Below are 19,863 nucleotides of genomic sequence, written 5' to 3' on the forward strand. Positions count from 1 at the left end.
AGAGGTTCCGTTTTTTTTCAGAAGGGGAAAAGCAGAAATGGGTCCCCCCAGGCTCTGACAAAACAGTTTATTACCAAAGCACAGGGTCAGGGGGTTGGGGAATGGGTTGTCCCAACAGCAGTGGCCCTAGCTCTGTGGGGAGTCAGGGTCTCCTCGTTGGGGTACACCCCCGGCTGCTGGCCCAGCCTGGAAGAGGAGCAGGAACTTCACAGTAGTCTGAGGCCCCCACAGACCTTTCTCTGCTGGGAACGGCAGCCGTGCAGGCTGGTCTAATGCAACAGCAACAGCAGCAAGGCACAATCAACAAGATGGATCTTTCTAGAGGCTTGTCCATAAATCACATTTCTGAAGTCACATTTCCTGGAGTCACATTTCTTTCGTTTTTTTAAAGCTCTAGAGGAAAGGCAGAATGATAGCGCAGATTGTAAGGCGTTTGCCTTGCTTGTGGCTGACCTGAGTTTGATATCTGGCATCCCTTAGGGTCCCCAAACACCGCCAAGAGTGATTCCTGTGTGTAGTCAGGAGTAAGTCTTGGTCACTGCTGAGTGTGGCCAAAAAACAAGTAAAAACAAAAAATTCACCCCAAAATCCCAGAGCGAAGAAAAAAGGAAGTCCCTGAAGAAAACACTGAGTTGATCTGGGGGTCACCTTCAAGCCTCTAGCCTGTGGGAAGGATGTTCATGAGTTTGGGAGACCACAGGGGCAACCACAGACCAGTAAGGTGACAAAACGACGGCCCGTTGGAGAGAGCAGAGTGTGTGTCCACGTGACTAAATGTGAGAGACTGAGGGAAAGTGAGTTTATGAGCTCATGCCCGTCCCACCCACTGTGCTACTACTCTGGCCCCAAGTTGCTTGCTTCGCATACAGCCGACTCTATTTGATGCCTGGCACCAGAGTGCCCCGGCAGGGGAAGCCCTCAGCACTGACGGAACCCCCTTGGGGCAGGAAGGAGGCGCAGGACTGCTGAGCCAGACTGGGAGAGTGGCCCTCAGCTCCTCGTTCCATCCCTCCAGCCAGTCAGCCAATCTTTGTTTGCTTTTTGGTTTTGGGTCACACCCGGCGACACTCAGGGGTTACTCCTGGCTGGCTTGGGGGACCATATGGGATGCTGGGATTCGAACCACCATCTGTCCTGAAATGGCTGCGTGCAAGGCAAATGTCCTACAGCTATGCTCTCTCTCCGGCCCTCTTTTTTTTCTTAATGCCAATTTCTTTTTCTTTTTTTCTTTTTGGGCCTTACTCATCAATGCTCAGGGCTTACTCCAGGCTCTGCGCTCAGGAATCACTCCTGGTGGTGCTCAGGGGACATCAGGATGCAACCGGGTCAGCCGCGTTGCAAGGCCAATGCTGTACCATCACTGGGGCCCCAAGGCCAGTTCTTCTTCCTCCCCATTCCCAGTCTGAGTAGGTCCTGTGGCCAGGGATTTCTGGGGACCAGAAGTTCAAGGGGAAAGCCACCCCATGCTGATCAGCTACACACCTAGGGCACCATCCGGAGGTCCATGGGGTCGTAGGGCGACAGGCGGAACCCCTGCAGTGCAGCTTCCAGGCCGCTCCTCAACAGGCTGTAGGGCGGCCTCTCGTCATAGCGGAGGCCTGTCACTACCTGCAGGTAATTCTTCAGGGTCTCTGTGGGGGCGACAAGCGGCCCTGGGGTACAGGGTGAGGGGCCCATGTGGGTGTTCGATGTGACAGGGACTCCGCCAGTTCCTCCCTCCCTGTTCAGTCACATCTGCGGCTTGGACTGAACTTATTTCCTTGGGGCACCCCGTGGTATTCAGAACTCACTCCTGGTGCAGTTGATAGGACCATATGGGATGCTGAAGATCGAAATGGGTTGATCACAGCGCCTTATTTTTCTGCAGGGCTGGGATCAAATCTGGGCCCCACCCCATGCTCCTAAGGCCCGTGGATCTGCCACTGAGCTACACCCCTAACCCTTTTTTGGGCTAATGTTTAAAAATGTTTACTGTTGGGGCCAGAGTGATAGCAGTGGTGAGGGAATTTGCCTTGTATGTGGCTGACATTTGACAGACCTGGGTTCAATCTCTGGCATCCCATATGGGCCCCCGAGCCTGCCAGGAGCGATTTCTGAGCACAGAGTCAGGAAAAACCCCTGAGCGCCATCAGGCGTGATCCCCAAAACAAACAAAATGTTTACTGTTCAGAGCTTGAGAGTACGCTTGCCTTGCATGTGGGTGACCTGAGTTCGATTCCTGGCACCCCCTAGGGCCCCAAACCCTGCTAGCAGTGCCCTGAATGCAGAGCCAGGACTGGATCGGGTTTGCGACGTGCAAGGTAAGCACCTACCCTCTGACTCTCTGGCCCCAATGGAAAAAAATCTTCTTGACCCACTGAATTGCCTTCATCTCTGAGGAACCCTGAGGACTTATGGGGTGGGGAGGGGAGGGGAGCATCCTCTCTGTCCCCCAATTCAGGACATACCAGAGGGGCTGATCCAGTGGCTGCGTTGGGTGGTTAGCGACTCAGGGTTGTCCAGGAACCTGGGGACACAGGACAGACTTCAGAGCAGTTGGTCTCCCGCCACCTTGGGATCCCAATTGCACCCTGGGGGCTCTGTATTAATTTCTAAAATCCCTGGGCCCGGACAGAACCATTTCAACTTGCTCTGAGCCAGAAGCTGATATACAGGAGCGAGAGGGAACGAGGGGGAGCAAGGGGGTTCAGTTCAGGCGAACCTGACGTAAAAAAAGCCAGACTTGGAGGAGACCCAGGCACTAAGTCAGGAGTGCCTCCACATGCCCGTGCCAGGGGACCAGCCATGCAGAGACAGGAAACAGGACTTGTGTGGTCCACGGCGATGTGGGCAGAGCCCCAAGTTGGGAGACCCCAGGCCATGCAGCACCCCTCACCCAGGATCGCCCCATCCTCTCCTGGGCCTTCTGCCTTCCACTCCAGGACAATGGTGTGGGTTTATTTCTGGTTTGGTGGCCACACCTGGCGGTGCTTAGGGGTTACTCCTGGCAAGCTTGGGGAACCATCTGTGCCAGGGATCAAACATGGGTCGGCTATTTACAAAGTAAACACCCACCCTGCAGTGCTATTTTGCCAGCCTACCCAGCCACAATCTTGGCACAGAAATCTGCTTGAGGGGCCAGAGCGGTGGCGTGGAGCGATAAGGCGTCTCTTGCCGGCTCTAGCCTAGGACGGACTGTGGTTCGATTCCCTGGCATCCCGTATGGTCCCCCAAGCCAGGAGTGATTTCTGAGGGCATAGCTGGGAGTAACCTGAGCATCACTGGGTGTGGATGAAAAGCCAAAAAAAAAAAAAAAAGAAAGAAATCTCCTGCACTCAGTCTCGGAGAGGCAGACATCGGGTGGAGCACCCCACTCAGGTGGTTCCGGGGACTGTCAACCTGTGAGTCTAAACTCAAGATACTTGATAGCAAATATCTTCGCTCTTGAAACTCGTACGCGGTCAAACCGGGGTCTATTCCCGGGATCCCATGTGGTCCCCCAAGCCCTGCCTGGAGTGATCCCTGAATGCAGAGGCAGGAGTCAGCCCTAAGCACCACCTAAACTCCAAATAAAAGAGCTCTTGAGTTGCATGCTCCGGAATGAGGGTGCTGAACCCACCCTGACACTCTGGGCACCCAGCACCCACCTCACAGCACTGGCAGGGCCCTTAGTACCCAGCGTTTCTGCCTAGGGTGCTGAGCACGGCACCCCAGTACATGCCACCCTTGGTCCACCACTGTTGTTCCCCCTGCACAGCCTCTGTCTCGGGCTGACTCTTGGCTGACGGCTGAGCACTGAGAGTGAGTCCTACGTGGTGTGAGTCCATGATCGTGGGGGAGCTGAGGCTCACAGACCGGTGACAGCCACCCCCCCAGGTCCTGGGTCCCACTGCCCCCCCCCCCACTCACTTCTGCTTCTCCTGCATGACGGCGTCACCGCTGGGCAGGAACCGGGTCCAGGGCAGTGACCCAGAGAGCCACTTCAGTGCACAATAGCCCAGGGCCTGGAGGTCAGTGCGGCGGGATGGGCCTGGGGGAGAAGGGGGATCGCGTGGGTCCTCCCCAGCTTCCGTGGGGGCTCCCGGCCCTTGCTACCCTGTGTTCCAGCCATCAGTTCTGTCTGCACCAGATCCTGCCCCCACCAAACTCCAGGCCCCACCTAGCCAGGTGAGGGGGGAGATGGGGGGCTTCTAGATGAGGGTGCTTAGTGCTAAGCCCTGAGCTCTGAGCTCAGTCTCAGCAGTATCAACTGAGAGAACACCCCGAGGGGGCTGGAGCAAAAGCACAGCAGGGAGGGTGCTTGCCAACCTGGGTTTGATCCCCGGCATCCCATATGGTCTCTAGAGCCTTCCAGGAGTGATTACTGAGCACAGAGCCAGGAGTAACACTTGAGCGCCACCAGAGGTGGCCCCAAAACCAAAAGGAAGCCAAAGCCCCAGCCACTCACCGCAGCCCTTGTGCAGGTCAATGCTGATGAACTCCAGGTCCCCCTCGTGTGGGCTCTTGCTGCCTTCCACGTAGGCCACATGCTTCCCGCCTGGGGCGTAGCGGAAGGTGAAGCCATAGCCTGCCAGAGTCACCTGTGTGGACAGAGCCCCGCGTCACACCAGCGACGTCCTTGCCCATTGCCCAGGGTGGCCTTGGACCACTTTCCTGAAGAAATAGCCCTGGAGGGCTCAGGCAGGAGCTGGATGCTGCCCCCGACGGTGCTGGGCGCCCCCCACCCCCTGCTGCGCTTCTGCACTCCTGACTCAGGGCAGAGGTCAGAGCCCCAAGTGGATGAGTTCACACCTTGGCCAGGCCTGGAGCAGCTGCAGGGTCTGGAAACCAAAAGGGCACCATGCCCTACTTGCAGTGCTATTGCTCTGGCCCCCAAATTGTTCTTTACTGAATTCTTTTTTTTTTTTGGTTTTTGGGCCACACCCAGTGATGCTCAGGGGTTACTCCTGGCTGTCTGCTCAGAAATAGCTCCTAGCAGGCACGGAGGGCCATATGGGACACCGGGATTCGAACCAACCACCTTTGGTCCTGGATCGGCTGCTTGCAAGGCAAACGCCGCTGTGCTATCTCTCCGGGCCCTCCTTACTGAATTCTTTCCTTCCGATTCTGGACAGCAACTCTTTGTCGGCACTAAGTCTTGCAAAATAAAAGGTGGGATGGCTCCCCGCCTGAGTGTCCCTGGGCAGAGCCCTGGTTCTTTCTATGTTGGTTTTTTTTGTTTTATTACCCAGTGGTGCTCATCGGTTACTCCTGCCTCTGTGCTCAGGAATCATTCCTTGTAGTGACTGGGGGACCATATGGGATGCTAGGGAGATCCTAACCCTCATCCTAACCTGGGTCGGCCATGTGCAAGGCCAGCACCCTTCCTGCTGTACTATCGCTCCAGCTGCAGAGTTCTTGCTCTTAAAAACATTTATTTTAATGGTTTTATTTCCTTTTCTCGAGTCACACCCAGCCGTGATTATTCCTGGTGCTGCTCAGGGACCATATGTGGTACCGGGTATGGTAGTGGGTGGTGGGGGAGGCGCCAGCTCTTACCTGGTTCAGGTCCTCTGGGTTCACGAAGATGTTGTCGGCTGTGATGTTGGCGTGGACATATTCGTTCTCGTGCAGGAACTCCAGGGCGTCCAGCTGTGAGGAGAGAAGCCCTGCCTATGGGATGGGGGCTGGCTGCAAAGTGATTGGGGCTTGTCTTGAGGCATTTTGGGGTAGCCCGGGTGTCCATTCCAGATGGCGGAGGAAAAGCCACAGTCTCTTTTTCGGTTTTGGGACTTTTGGGGTTTTTGGTTTTGTTTTCGGGGGCATTCAGGGGTCACTCCTGGCTCTGTGCTCAGGAATTACTCCTGGAGGAATCCGGGACCACATGGGATGCTGGAGATAAACCTGGGTTGGCCGTGTGATAGTTACCCACCAGTCAGGACCCCAATCCCAGACAGAGTGTTCCACAAACTCTTCCTCCCACAGCCCAGCACCCCCCATCCATTCTCAGACTCTTTAGATCCTCCTGGGTCCGGAGCTACCCTGTGGCCTCAGGATGGCGTCCTGGCCGCTGCCTGCCTCTCTGTACCAACCACCTCATCCTCTGCCCATGCTGCAGACAAAGCAGGCATGAAGCCCTTGGGGGTGTCCGGTCCCGGGGTCTGTGCCTCCCCCATGGTAGGCAGGTCCCTATTCTCTCAGGTAGGGTCACCATACCCTTCCCTGCATGGTAGGTGCCCTCTCATGCCGCTCCCCACCTGGGCATGGAGAGGTACGTACCAGCCGGTATGCCACCTGCAACACGCACTTCAGCGACAACACGTGTTTCGGGCTGTCGTCCAGCACCGATTGCAGGCTCCGACCCAGCTGGGGGAACACCAGGAACCTGGGGGACAGGAGGAGCAGTGTGGCCATGGACGGGCGGCACGAGGCAAGCTCCAGGGCGAAGCAGGGCAGGCACTCACCTGTACTTGTCCTGGTGGATGCCGAAGCCGATGCAGGTGGGCACAGCCAGCAGGGGCACTGAGTACAGTTTCTTCCACTTGCTTACTGAGGGCAGGGTCAGAGCTCAGCACTGACGCCCAGGGGGCCCGGGGTGGGCCAGGGGTGCAGGCAGAGAGAAGGAAGACGCATAACTGGGTGCATGGAAGGAGGGACTTGCCCTGTTTTGAAAGCGCTGGGACCAGGCCCTGTCTACACAGCCAGCAGTCAGACCCTCCCTTAGCACCTGGGGTTGGGGGGACTCGGCCCACTGTGGGTGGTACTTGCCAATGTCTAGGGGACCCCACCAGCCTCCATGGAGAGTGGGCTCAAGGGTTAAGAGGAGGGTCAGAGACACAGCTCGGGGTATACAAGCACCAAGCCCTGAGTACTAAGGCCCAGATTTCCTCCTCCTCTAAGCGTGGGGAGGAAGGAGTTTCTAGCGCTCGCCTCCACAGGCTTTCCGCATCAACTGGATTGTAGGCCAAAAGGATTGTTTGTCTTTGAGGTGGGGCCCTGTGTGCTGGAGGGGGGTTTCACGCCCTGTGTTTCTCCCATACAGCATGACCTCAGCCCTTTGAGCCTTATTTCCTTTATCTTGTGTGTGTGTTTTGGGGGAGGGGAGATACTGGGACTAGACCCAGAGCTTTTTATTTAGTTTTGGGGGGCCTCACTCGGCAGCACTCAGGGGTTACTTCTGGCTCTGGATCTGTGCTCAGAAATCAGTCCTGGCAGGCTTGAGGGACCCTATGGGATGCCGGGATTTGAATCTGGGTTGGCTATGTGCAAGGCAAACGTCCTCCCCGCTATGTTCTGGCTCCGGCCACCCCCCCAGGCCTGAAAGGACCGAGTCAGTAACTCCCTACAACCAGACTCTTTCCCAGCAATGGCTTGAGTGTGGCTGATGGCAGTGCCTGTGTTGTGGCCGAGGGCTGGGGGTGATTGGAGCCAAGTAGAGCCCTACAATCCTTTTCCCTCCCGCATTGCAGGGAGACCTCCTATCAGCACCCCTATTTTTCCCCTTCCCCGAAGGTACCTTGCAGAGGTTTGGCAGCCCGCTGGAAGAAGTTCTGCTCATTGAACAAGCGTCCGTCCTTGGTATCCTAGTGTGGGGAGATGAGGGTGGTCATATAGACCCTTCTTGAGGGTCTGGGCCAGAGCGATACTAACCAGGACCCTGGTACCCCTCCTAATACCCTTCCTGGGGTTGTGGCATACAGCCTACATCACAGTTGTGGGGTACTTTCTTGGACCCTGTGTCCTTTTCTTTCTTTTTTCTTTTTTGTTTTGTTTTGGTAGTCCAGCTGTGCATGCTCCTGGCTTAGTGCTCAGGCATCACTCTGGGCATAATTAGGGTCTGCTCTGGAGGGCCCAGAATGGCATCAGGTTGAGTGTGTGCAGAGTGAGCATGGTCCCTGCTGCACCGTCTCTCGGCCTCATCCAAGCATTTTATGGGCACATAATGTGCTTGGGTGGCAGAAGGCAGGGGTGGGGTGGGTTGTTAGATGTGCTGTCAGGCACTCCCGCTTACACCTGAGGCCCCCCCTTGCTGAGTAGAATATGGTTCTGGCCTTTGGGGACACAGCAGATGGGCCTGCTGGGTGACCCTGGGCAGGAGCTCGAGGCCCTACTCCATCCTCAGGAGTGTCCTGCAGACTAGCTTGTGACACTTGCCCCTAAGCTGGCCACAGAGCAGCAGCTGCTGAGCTCCTGTGTATGTGTGGGGGTCCCTCAGCAAGGCTGTGCCTGTCTGCCATACACCTTGTGAGGCGCCAGCAGCAAAACAGCTGGAAGGACCCGGGACCCCCAATGTGTATAGCACCCCTTAAGCGGAGTTCTGCCCCGGGCAGCCCCACTCCCATTTTCCAGTCTTGCTTGGGCCCTCATAGGAGTTCACAGACCACCCGGGCAGAAATGCTGGGTGAGCCCATTGATGAAGAGCAGAAGCTCAGTGCAGCCGTACAGGCAGGGGCACCCCAAACCTGGGTCCCCAGATGCTCTGCTGGCCCATCCCGAGTCTGAGACCTGGTTACCCACCTGCCCCCGCGCAGCAGTGCAGGGGGGCTGAGAGTTGTGGGCATGCTGCTGGGCACCCATCTTGTCTCTGCCCTCCTTTGGTTCCCAGGGCCACTCACCAGCTTGAGAGAGAATCTTCCTTTGCTTGCACTGGACTCAGAGGCAGCTACATTAGCTGGTTCAGCTGTGGGTGGACAGACAGACAGGCGGGATTGGCATCTGCAGAACCTTGGTGGGCCACACCCAGCCCACAGCATGACCAGCTCCCTGTTCCCCAAAGCTCAGTTTTCTGCCCGCCTCCAGCACTGAGCCAGGAGTGATCTCTGAGCACTCATTGGTGAGGCCCCCAAAACGCAAGAAATGAGAATGAAAAGCGTGTATGTGTGTGTGGAGTGGGGCGCGCTTTCCTTGCAGGCAGCTGACCCAAGTTCAACACCGGCACCCCAAATGGTCCCCTAAACACAGCCAGGAGTGATCCCTGGGCACAGAGCCAGGAGTAACCCAAGTGCCAGCAGTGTGAACCCCAAAACAAAAATAGATCATTAAAGTGGGGAATGAGATTTGAATCTTTATTGACTTAAAAGGCAACAAGACACACCCAGGGCTCAGGTCAGGCCTGGCCAATAACCAGTCCCCAAAAATATGTGACGTGCCCTTAGATAACTGGCTCCCCCAAAACAATCTGGCTACTGGTGTGCTCCAGGGTGCTGGGCAGGGAACTTCCCACCTGGGTTACCCGGACCTCCTTCACTCAAAGAACACCCTCCAATGAGCTCAGACCTGGCCCTGCTTCTATGGCCAACAATACCAAACACCTGTCCTGGTACTTGCTGGGTGAGGCCTGAGGGGAGGAGCCCCCTACTATGGTGTTCCTCAAGGCACCCAATCCTATGCCCTCACTCACTCACTCACTCTTGGAGTGGCACAGCGTGCGCCACAGATCAGCCTTTCAAATAAAATGTGTAGGGGAAGGTTTGGGGCCACACCCTAAAAAGTGCTTCCCTTAAGGAACTATTCCTCCTGGGTTGTGCTCAGGGATCTCTCCTGGTGGTGCTCCAGGGATCCAATTGGGGTTGTCTGCATTCAACCCCCCAAAATCATTGTCCCAAGAGCCTCACCACAGTCCTCCCTGTGCCTATTGCCTCCCTCCCAGCCTCTAGCATGACTCTCCTGAATGAGATGCCTGAATGAGGTGCCCTGGGCTACAGCTGGGAAGAGGCTTCTGGTCTACCTCGAGGACAGGGTCCCTCCGACAGCCTGGTGCCCATTCATTGGGGGACAGTGTGTACCTTCGTAGAGAATTCCCTGCTCGTCCCTGCTCTGGAGAAACCCCAGTTTCCAGAGCTTTCCATTCTTGTCTGTCAGCAGTGTCCCAGATGGCAAAGCCTCCAGCGAGTAAGTCAGGCGGCTCCGCTTCAGTGACTTTGGGCTTTGCCGAGTCTTTGGGCTCTGCCTGGTGGCCTGCGGGCTCTGCTTGGAGGTCTTTGGGCTCTGCCGAGCCGCCTGTGGGCTCCGCTTGGGCGACTTTGGGCTCTGCCCTGACGTCTGCGGGCTGTCCTTAGGGAGCGAGGCTTTGAGAAAAGTTCAGTGGGAATGAAACGGCATTTGGCATTTGGCATAATCCCAATATTCGCTGACTTGCGCAGTATATCCTTCCTGCCATGTTTGGGGATTGGGGTCTTGGGGTCTTGTCATTCACGGCCCAGGGGACCACTATTGGGGTTAGGTTGAACCTGGGGCCTACTGTGCGGAGCCATATGGGGGCCAGGTGTTGGGCGCTGGGGACAGAAATCAGGTTCTTGTCGGCACAGGGCATGTGTGTTTGACCCTGCACCATCTCCCTGGCCTTACCAAGCTAGGAACCCAAACAAGGGGCCTAAATAGCAACCTGGACACAGGCCATGAAAAGACAGTTGGGAGCAGAGCAAGGGACATGGCTTGGATGGGCTCTGGGCCTCAGCAACTGCCACACTGGCAAGCAGCGGGCACTGAAGCGTGAGTCCACCTCGTCCCTGTGCCTCTGGAAGGTGACAGTAGAAGGGAGGTGATCAGTGCACAGATGGGTGCAAAGAGAAGTGAAACAGCAGTCCTCACCCATCAAGCAGTTTTCCCTAGGGAAGGGTCATCCATGGTGAGGGGGAACATGACACAAGGCTTAAATCCTGGAGTCGAGCTTAGGCAGGGTCAGCTCTAGTCTGGGGCCATGAGTGGGGACGGGGCTTAGGGTAGGAACACCCAAGCCTAGAAAGATGTCTCCCCCCCATTCTGAGTCAGGCCCTGTCTTTCCCCCTCTCACCTCTGTATCTCTCGCAGAAACTCAGGGTATCTTCGGACCCAGAATTGTCATAGTCGGAGCACAGAGATGAGGAGGGAGAGGAGATGGAACTGGACCACTTGATTTTCTTGATAACTTCAGAGGCGGCTTTGGGCACCTTCTTCGAGCCACTTTCTAGGAAGAGAATAAAGAGGGAGCCTCGGTGGGCGGAGAAGGCAGATGCAGCACTACCATGACATTTGTGTAAGGAACCCTAGCCTAGAGGTTCTGGCTAAGGGAGGGCATTAGGCTCAAAAAGCTTTTAGTCACCTGTACCCACAATTGCCAGGAGACACTCAAAGAAATAAGGAAATTGATAGGGGTTGTGGCCTAAAATCGCCCCTCTCATTTGAGACATAGTTTCACTAGCATCCTAAGAACCTTTCTCTAAATCAAAACTGTTTCCTGGGGCTGGGCGGTGGCACTGGAGGTAAGGTGCCTGCCTTGCCTGCGCTAGCCTAGGACGGACCGTGGTTCGATCCCCCGGCGTCCCATATGGTCCCCCAAGAAGCCAGGAGCAACTTCTGAGCGCATAGCCAGGAGTAATCCTGAGCGTCACAGGGTGTGGCCCAAAAACAAAAACAAAAACAAACAAAAAAAAAAACTGTTTCCTAATTACCAATCAGATGTGCTGAGGCCTGGAATAAGGCCTCACTAATCAGTATAGGAATGCTAAAGGAGACATGCATGTGAAAATTACTGCAGAACCAGAGCATTCTGGCCCTGAGCCAAGGCCACTTGGTTCTAAAGATTGTCATTCCGTTGAGACAAAACCCAATTTAGGCATGCAGTAAACAGCCACATAAAAGAACCCCTCAGAAAAGAGGAACTGGACATTCAAACCACAAAGCTACCTTGGCAGATTTATGAGATTTTGGGGATCTTAGGGCATTGTGCCACACATGGTAGTGCTTAAGGTTAACCCCTAGTTCTGTTCTCGGGGATCACTCCTGAAAGGACTTTAGGAACCACATGAGGTGCTCAGACATTTGCTTGGTAAATCACAAGAGAAGAACATACTAAGAATGGGCACACAGAGGGACTGGGCAACAGAGGCCTCAGTCTCATCTAACCTTACCTCGAAGCCTGCCTGCCACACACCCACCCAGAAGCTCACGGCTGCTTCTTACCTCGGAAGGATGAAAGTGGGGCCCTGACAAAAGCTGTGGCTACATCCTGTTCTGTCGGCAGAGCTTGTCCACAGTAAGGACAGAACTTGAAGTTTGATTCAATATTTTTGCCACATTCTGGACAGAAGGAGATCATTCTAGAAAAGAGATTGGAGGAAGGAGCAGCTCGCATGACAACACCCTGACCTTGGTCCCTGGCACCCAGAATATGAAACCCAGTATAAATTACATTCATCAGAGGAGGAAGAGGGAGGCAGGAACAGGAAGTCAGAGAAAAAAAGCCACAGGAATTGGAGAGATGGTCATGGACTTTGGTCACTTGGGGGGAGGGCGTGACTGTTACCTCAGTAGTCTGACTTCACCCCGTTAAGACACCAAGGTTTAGTTTATTTAGGTGAACCCCAAGTTTGAAATTTTGTGATGACTTGAAGTAGCCCTGTTCAAAGCCGTTTCTCTAGATAAATGCCCCCCCTCCGAGGGACCTATGGAGTAGAAGCAAAGGGCTACAAGTGGGAAACAAGCCTGAGCGATGGTACCTTTATGGGGGTTGCAGCCTGGCCCTTGACTTCAGTGTGTTGCAAACTCCATCCTAACACTGCAAACGATTCGAGGGGGAGTGGCTGATTTAGACCCACTTCACGCCTGCAAAGAAAATAACAAGTCACACCTACTGTGCCCTGGAGACCTGCTACTGAAGCCTTTACATCGACTCACTTGGTCTATAATCGTTAGGATTGGGGCCAGAGAGAGCATGGAAGGAGGGCATTTGCCTTGCACACAGAAGGATGGTGGTCACTCGAATCCCGGCATCCCATAGGGTCCCCCGAGCCTGCCAGGCGAGATTTCTGAGGGCAGAGCCAGGAATAACCCCTGAGTGCTGCCAGGTGGGACCCAAAAACCAAAAAAAAAAAAAAAAGTTAGAATTATTCACATCTACCATGTGAACCCCTGGGGACACAGCAACAGAAGGAAAACAGACTTTGTGCTTCGACTCTACCCTGGCCATGAAATGCAGAAACAAGCAGCTTTTGGAACTTAGGCAGAAGTAGAGATGCTCAAGGAGACGAGGGCGTCTATTGGGTGGGCCCTAGTGAGGTCCAATGATGAGTGTTCATATTTCTTTTTTTCTTTTTTTGATTTTTGGGGTCACAGTGCTCAGAGGTTCCTCCTGGCTCTAAGCTCAGATATCCTTCCTGGCAGGCTCATTTGGGGGACCACATGGGATGCTGGGATTCGAACCACATCCTTCTGCAAGCAAGGCAAACGCCTTACCTCCATGCTATCTCTCCGGCCCGACTGTCCATATTCTCAAAACACCTGCTCTAGGCTTGCAGCAGGGTCCTGCAAGGTTCCCGGACCTGGCAGAGTTCAAGGGTTAACTCCTGGAGTCCCAGCTTGGCCCAGGGCCAGGGGGTTGCCATGGAGACCGGGATGCGCCGTCCAGCAGGGGTAAAAAAGCACAACCTAGGGACAGAAGGGCCGGTCCACCATCCCAAAACTCCCATCAGGAGCCAGGCCCCCCCCCAGATCCCACCCCGCCGCCCCCAGGAACTGCAAGAGCCGAGGATGGGGTGGGGGGCGTCTCAAAACATCCAGGCCCGAGGCTCCAACTCCTGCCAGAGCTGGGACCGACGTCACAAGGGACAGGCGACCTCGGATGCTGCTTTTGGGGTCTCCCTCGGGGGCCGAGCCGGGGAAAAGCGCACCAGCGCAGAGTACAAAGAGATGGACGCAGGTAGAAGGACAGGGACTCACCTGCTGGCTGGCCCCTTGGCAACTTCCGGGTGGGCGGACGGTGTTGCGCGCGCATCTCGCCCGCTGGTTTGCGCCGGCGCCGGCGCTGCCGCTGTCGCCCCTGCCGACGGCCTCCGGGGCTCTGGCAGGACCAGAACTACATCTCCCAGATGCCTTTGCGCGTCACGCGCCTTGGACTCGGAAACCAGGGGCCGGATTATGCCCTCATTGATTCTTCTACGCATGCGCTAAAACGAAGAGCCAATCAGAAGACCTACGTTTTCCTCCTCGACCCCGCCCCTTCTTTTTTTTTTTTTTGGGTTTTTTTTTTTTTTTTTTGGTTTTTGGGCCACACCCGGTAACGCTCAGGGGTTACTCCTGGCTATGCGCTCAGAAGTTGCTCCTGGCTTGGGGGACCATATGGGACAACGGGGGATCGAACCGCGGTCCGTCCAAGGTTAGCGCTGGCAAGGCAGGCACCTTACCTTTAGCGCCACCGCCCGGCCCCAACCCCGCCCCTTCTATATAAGAGTTGTCAACAGGAGTCCCAACTTTCTGCTCTATTTATTTATTTATTTATTTATTTATTTATTTATTTATTTATTTATTTATTTATTTATGGTTTTGGGGCTATATCCGATGACGCTCAGGGGTTACCCTTGGATATGCGCTCAGAAATCGCTCCTGGCTTGGGGAACCCTATGGTACGCCGGATTGAACCCCGGTCCGTCCTGGGTCAGCCGCGTGCAAGGCAGACGCCCTACCGCTTGCGCCACCGCTCTGGCCTCCTGCCCAATGCATTTGTTTTATTTTTTTAAGTTTTAATATTTTTTTTATTTATTGAGGTAAATGCTTCACAGAACTGATCGCAATAAAATTGTTTCAGGAAGCCAAAAGCAATATGATTAAAAAATAGAAATAAAAAAAAACAACCTCAAGAGATGGAAAAGAAAGGAAAGAAAATGTTCAGTGGCAAGGACATATTTGAAAACTAGCTCAATGCATTTTTCTTTCTTTCTTTTTTTTTGGGGGGGCCACACCCGGTGACACTCAGGGGTTACCCCTGGCTATGCGCTCAGAAGTCGCTCCTGGCTTGGGGGACCATATGGGACGCCGGGGGATCGAACCGCGCTCCGTCCTAGGCCAGCGCAGGCAAGACAGGCACCTTACCTCTAGCGCCACCGCCCGGTCCCATCAATGCATTTCTTTGTTTGTTTGAAGTGTCTGATTCCGCAAATATCTGAGAATAAACCGATAATCCCATTATCTAACATTCTCTGAGTGAAGAAAATCAAGTTTAATTTATGATGACCTAAAATCCCAGTGCCAACGCTCTAGGCAATAGGAGGAACGTCATCAAAAGCTCAATGCATTTCTAACTAGTAAAAATGTAAAAAATGTGTCATCTAATTTAATTGGGGGTGTCTCAGGGGCCCTTTGGGATGGGATGCCGGGGATCGAACCCGGGTGGGTCGCGTGCAAGGTAAGCGCCCTCCCCCGCTCCAGCCAGACTTTTCTTGGAAAAGCCGAGCCATGAGCCCTTCCATGAAGTCGACTCTGGGCCTAGAGGCTGCTTGATCCAGTTCCGGTTCTTCCCGATGTCCACTGAGCAGCCGGCTCAGCCAAGCACTTCCGGGATAGCGGAGGGGGGGGGGGTCTGCCGCACTGCCCCTTGGGAAGCGAGTCCCGGCGGCTGCGCGCGCAGCACCCTGAGAAGCGAGGCGAGGCCGCAAAGCCCGCTGGGAAACGGTTCCCGGCCGCCGCCGCAAAGGCTGTCGGGTAGAGCGCGCGAGATTCGCCAGAGCGTCGCCCGCGAGGGACGAGGCGAGGCGCGCCCTCGGGGCTGGAGTCGCGGCGCTCGAGCTGGAGGTGAGGAGACGCCGGATCCGCCTCAGGTTGACGGGGCAGATGGGGGTGACTGGGTCCCCGCACGTATCTGGGTTTCGCGGGGCACCCTGAGGCCTAATTTTTATTTTAATTTTTTACGGCTGGGGACACTGAGGCAGGGGCGAGCAAGGAGCTCGCCGGGCGCCACTGATATGCCGTAGTCGCGATTTTATATTTTCCCCTGGGCTGGGTCACCCCGGCGAGCAGATGTTTTCAGATTGAGTTATGGTACCAGGGAAGCGAGGATCCCTAATGGCCCCCATATCGAGGGAGTGATCGGAAAGAGACTTCCGGGAGGGTGAGTAACGGTTCTTAGTTGGGATCTCGCGAGACTTCTGTGTTCGCGCGAGATTTCAGGGTTGGCATACGCAGTCGATGCCAGGCTGCGGGTTCTGTTGTACTTGCTCCTTCTGCAGATGTCTCCCAATCAGATGAACTCGAGTTTCAGGATCTTAAGAATGGAGCCTTTTTTTTTTTTTTTTCCAAACAGGACTGACTTTTAATGACACGTCCGTCCTCCTAACCTCCCGGGGGCCCAGCAAACGTTTCTACAGAGAGCCCCAAACTGATTTATGACACCGCCCCGCTGGATCCCAAGTGTCAAACCCAGGTGGGAAAAGCATTTGTTTTGTTTTTTAAGAAATGCTTTCAGTTCGAGTGATCTCCAAGATGTGGAAAGAACGCCAACCTCTATGTGGGACCATAGAGAGAAACAAACTACAGTAGGGAAAGGTGGTTATCTCACATGCAGACTACCTGGGTTCTATCCCCAATACCCTACATGGTTCTCAAGAGCTCATCAGGAATGCTCCATGAGCACAAGCTAGGAATAAGTCCTGAGCATCACAGGGTATGCCCTGCTCCTCTACCCCCAAAGACAAAGTATTTCTCCTTTTGTACACTGTGCTCTTAATTCATGCAGACAAGTAGGGGTAGGTGAAGTCGATTTTTTTTTTTTTTTTTTTTGGTCATTGGGTCACACCCGGCAGCACTCAGGGGCCACTCCTGGCTCTAGACTCAGAAATCGTTCCAGGCAGGCTCTAGGAACCATATGGGATGCCGGGATTCAAACCATCGTCCTTCTCCATGCAAGGCAAACACCCTACCTCCATGCTATCTCTGCAACCCTAGGTGAAGTCTGTCCTGCACCTTTGGTGGTTTCAGTAAATAATGTTGTTATTCCTGCAGCGAGACTCTTTTCTGACAGATCTACTTCTGGACATTTTGGTGGTTCCTCCAGCATGGCCGGGAAGTTGGTCCTAGGAGGAAGCATCGTTTCCCAGCTCACTCATCCATCCTGTGTCCCTGCCAACCTACACTATAGAGGGGATGGCGGAGGAGCTTAAACTAGGAATTTGTCTGCTGGGTGCCCATCAGTTATGACTAAGGTGAGTCGAGGGGCTGTCTGCCCTCATCCATCTTCTCCAAAGGCTGGATAGTGACCGTCCTTGGTGAGCCCCTCTCTCTCCTGGGCTGCCCCCAGGCTTTCTCCCCCACACTTTTTTCTTTTGGTTTTTGAGCCATGCCTGGTGACAGCTTGGGTTACTCCTGGAACGGCAGACTTAAAGAATGAAGTAGTTGGGGATAGACACCTGTATTGGATTCTTAGATCACCCCCTGCTTTTCTTTTTATCCTTTCACCCTTCTTTTAGTTGTAAAAATCCCTCCTGGGTTCGAGTAGAGATCCCATCAGGCTTAATCAGAATAAGTACTTTTTGTTTCATTAACTCCGACACCAAGTACATTACCTTTGTTCTGGTTAATAAAGGTTGGCAGGGAAAGGAAAGCGCTGGCTCATCTCCATCCAGGAAGCCTGAAGCCCCCTGACCTTTTCAAGTTTGGGACCCTGGCTCGGTGAATGGAGGAGCTATCTGGGCTTTGATTCCAGCACTGGAACCAGATTATCTAAAATGCTGTCAGGGGTTGAAGTGGCGCCATGAATACATGGAGTTCTGTGTGTTCATGCAGCTGTGGAGATGGCTTAAGTATGCTTGAAATTTCCTCTAATAAATGCTTGAGTAAACAATAAAAAAAACTCCAAAGTGCATGTAGATAAGGGCCCTGTTTCTGTGACCTCGGGACAACTCTTGTCTTCTCCAAATCTCTGTCCTAGAAATCTGGGTTGTTTGGTCTTAGTTCCTTAAGGTTCTTGTGAATCCACCATGTTTCAGGAATTCACGACTCTGACGAACGTGGCCATGGACTTCACCCTGGAGGATTGGGAGGACCTGGGGCTGGACCATAGGGACGTGTTCTGGGACACAGCTTTGGACAACTACCAGAACCTCTTCCTACTGAGTGAGTCTCTGTCCCAGCCCTATGACCATTCCGAGATGCCTCATCACCCACAGAAGGAACTCTCAGCTCTCCTGCATCTCAGAACCAGCCTGATCCATGTCAGCTGTATTCAGTGGACTGATTCTGCCCCCAGAAGACATTCACACTGCTTGGGGGTGGTAGGGTTGTCCCTCTGGCATCTAGTGGGTAGAGCCCAGGGATGTTGCCACACATAGAATCCGAGGATAGCCCCCCAAACCAAAACTCCTCCCATCCCACATGTCAGTAGCTGCCAGGGACCAACCCCAGGTGAATAGGTCTGAAGCAGTGGCACCTTGAGGATTAAGAAAACAAGACGGGGGGGCGGGCGGTGGCGCTAAAGGTAAGGTGCCTGCCTTGCCTGCGCTAGCCTTGGACGGACCGAGGTTCAATCCCCCGGTGTCCCATATGGTCCCCCAAAGCCAGGAGCAACTTCTGAGCACATAGCCCTGAGCGTTACTGGGTGTGGCCCAAAAACCAAAAAAAAAAAAAAAAGAAAACAAGACGGGCCAGAGAGATAGCACAGTGGTGTTTGCCTTGCAAGCAGCCAATCTAGGACCTAAGGTGATTGGTTTGAATCCTGGTGTCCCATATGGTCCTCCGTGCCTGCCAGGAGCTATTTCTGAGCTCCTGGCTAGGAGTAACCCCTGAGCACTGCCGGATGTGGCCCAAAAACCAAAAAAAAAGAAAAAGAAAACAAGACGGCGCTGTTGCAGTGGCGCTAAAGGTAAGGTGTCTACCTTGCCAGCGCTAGCCTAGGACGGACCACAGTTCGATCCCCAGGCGTCCCATATGGTCCCCCAAGCCAGGAGTGACTTCTGAGCATAGCCAGGAGTAATCCCTGAGCGTCAATGGGTGTGCCCCCACCAAAAACAAACAAAAAGAAAACAAGACAGGCACATAAGTCTCATGGACTCAGAGCCCTGATTTTCTAGCCTGATCCAGAGTTACTATCTTTTTTTTTTTTTTTTTGGTTTTTGGGCCACACCCGGCGGTACTCAGGGTTTACTCCTGGCTATCTGCTCAGAAATAGCTCCTGGCAGGCACGGGGGACCCTATGGGACACCGGGATTTGAACCAACCACCTTTGGTCCTGGATTGGCTGCTTGCAAGGCAAATGCCACTATGCTATCTCTCCGGGCCCCAGAGTTACTATCTTAAACCAACAATCACAGGCCAAGCCAGGGCAAACTGACATAAACAGTTTCCTCTCTATGTTACTCTAAGCTTTGTTTTGTTTGTTTGTTTTGCTTTTGGGCTGCACCTGGTGACACTGAGGGGATACTCCTGGTTATGTGCTCAGAAATCACTCCTGGCTTGGGGGACCATATGGGATGCCAGGGGATCAAACTACAGTCTGTCCTAGGTCAGCCATGTGCAAGGTGGCGCCCTACCGCTGCACCACCGCTCCAGCCCCTACTCTTAACTTTGATGTATCAATGGGGAGTAGGGCAGCTGGTGCAGAACTCCCTAGTATATGTATGTCAAAGGACTTTTCTCTGGAAGAGGTAGGAGAGCAAAGTGGTTTCAGAACCCCCACCAAGAGGGCATTCCTAGAGATCCCACCACAAGTCTTGTGTGCCTCCAATCTTTCCTCCCGCAGCCCTGAATACCTACACTGTCACTGTCTCCCTCTCTTGCGGGACCGGAAATCCTGTAAGAGTGATTGATGTTCCCAGGAACGTGGCCTCGAGATTGGATAGCCACAGCCTCCTGCTGGTTGTCCCTCTACAAGCTGGTTTAATCATTGCCTTTCTCTCTCCACAGATCCTCCCAGCGCCAACCCGACTATCCATCCACCTGATGGAAAAGAAGAGCCAGAAACCCAGAAGAGAGGAAGCCCAGGAGCCGTGGGCCTTGGTGAGTGGGTTGCACAGAGCTACTAGTGTTCCTTAGGAAGAGACAAGTGGCCTAAGAACTCTGTGTTCAGAAGCTTCGTTCATGGTCCTCCAACCACTGGTCCTTCAGAGCTTCATAACTGTCCCCTTTTCTATTTCCAGATTTTCTCCTAGCCCCAAGGGTACAGCA

The 19,863-nt window shown here is 54.1% G+C and overlaps 1 protein-coding gene, 1 long non-coding RNA gene and 1 other non-coding gene across 3 annotated transcripts; 1 reads left to right on the plus strand and 2 right to left on the minus strand.

Moving 5' to 3' along the window:
- Positions 1–1,264: 1,264 nt before the first annotated feature.
- Positions 1,265–13,724, minus strand: VRK3 (VRK serine/threonine kinase 3). The gene is made up of 15 exons (XM_049787124.1): positions 13,654–13,724; positions 12,435–12,540; positions 11,899–12,035; positions 10,751–10,903; positions 10,460–10,472; positions 9,744–9,985; positions 8,574–8,638; positions 7,475–7,541; positions 6,423–6,507; positions 6,238–6,343; positions 5,518–5,610; positions 4,427–4,559; positions 3,889–4,009; positions 2,448–2,506; positions 1,265–1,652 (listed from the first exon to the last, which is right to left on the minus strand). The coding sequence occupies exons 3-15, from the start codon at positions 12,032–12,034 to the stop codon at positions 1,483–1,485; spliced, it is 1,443 nt and encodes a 480-aa protein (XP_049643081.1). The 5' UTR covers position 12,035; positions 12,435–12,540; positions 13,654–13,724; the 3' UTR covers positions 1,265–1,482.
- A 1,126-nt stretch (positions 13,725–14,850) lies between these two features.
- On the minus strand, positions 14,851–14,991 carry LOC126028839 (small nucleolar RNA SNORA79). Its single transcript, XR_007502537.1, has one exon. It is a non-coding gene; the product is annotated as a small nucleolar RNA SNORA79 (small nucleolar RNA).
- Positions 14,992–16,808: 1,817 nt separating this feature from the next.
- LOC126028087 (uncharacterized) lies at positions 16,809–19,650 on the plus strand. Its single transcript, XR_007502376.1, has 3 exons — positions 16,809–16,907; positions 17,691–17,817; positions 19,603–19,650. It is a non-coding gene; the product is annotated as an uncharacterized LOC126028087 (long non-coding RNA).
- Positions 19,651–19,863: the final 213 nt, after the last annotated feature.

Source organism: Suncus etruscus, chromosome 14 (assembly GCF_024139225.1).
Source record: "Suncus etruscus isolate mSunEtr1 chromosome 14, mSunEtr1.pri.cur, whole genome shotgun sequence".
Taxonomy (NCBI): Eukaryota; Metazoa; Chordata; class Mammalia; order Eulipotyphla; family Soricidae; genus Suncus; species Suncus etruscus.

Bases quoted from the DNA above. Each gene is read 5' to 3' on its own strand.
- VRK3 (XM_049787124.1), bottom strand. From the start codon at position 12,034: ATGATCTCCTTCTGTCCAGAATGTGGCAAAAATATTGAATCAAACTTC. The intron at 7,542-8,573 runs GTGAGTGGCCCT...TCCCCACACTAG, and splicing joins GAAGATTCTCTCTCAAGCTG to GATACCAAGGACGGACGCTT. The intron at 6,508-7,474 runs GTACCTTCGGGG...CCCTGCCCTCAG, and splicing joins GGCTGCCAAACCTCTGCAAG to TAAGCAAGTGGAAGAAACTG.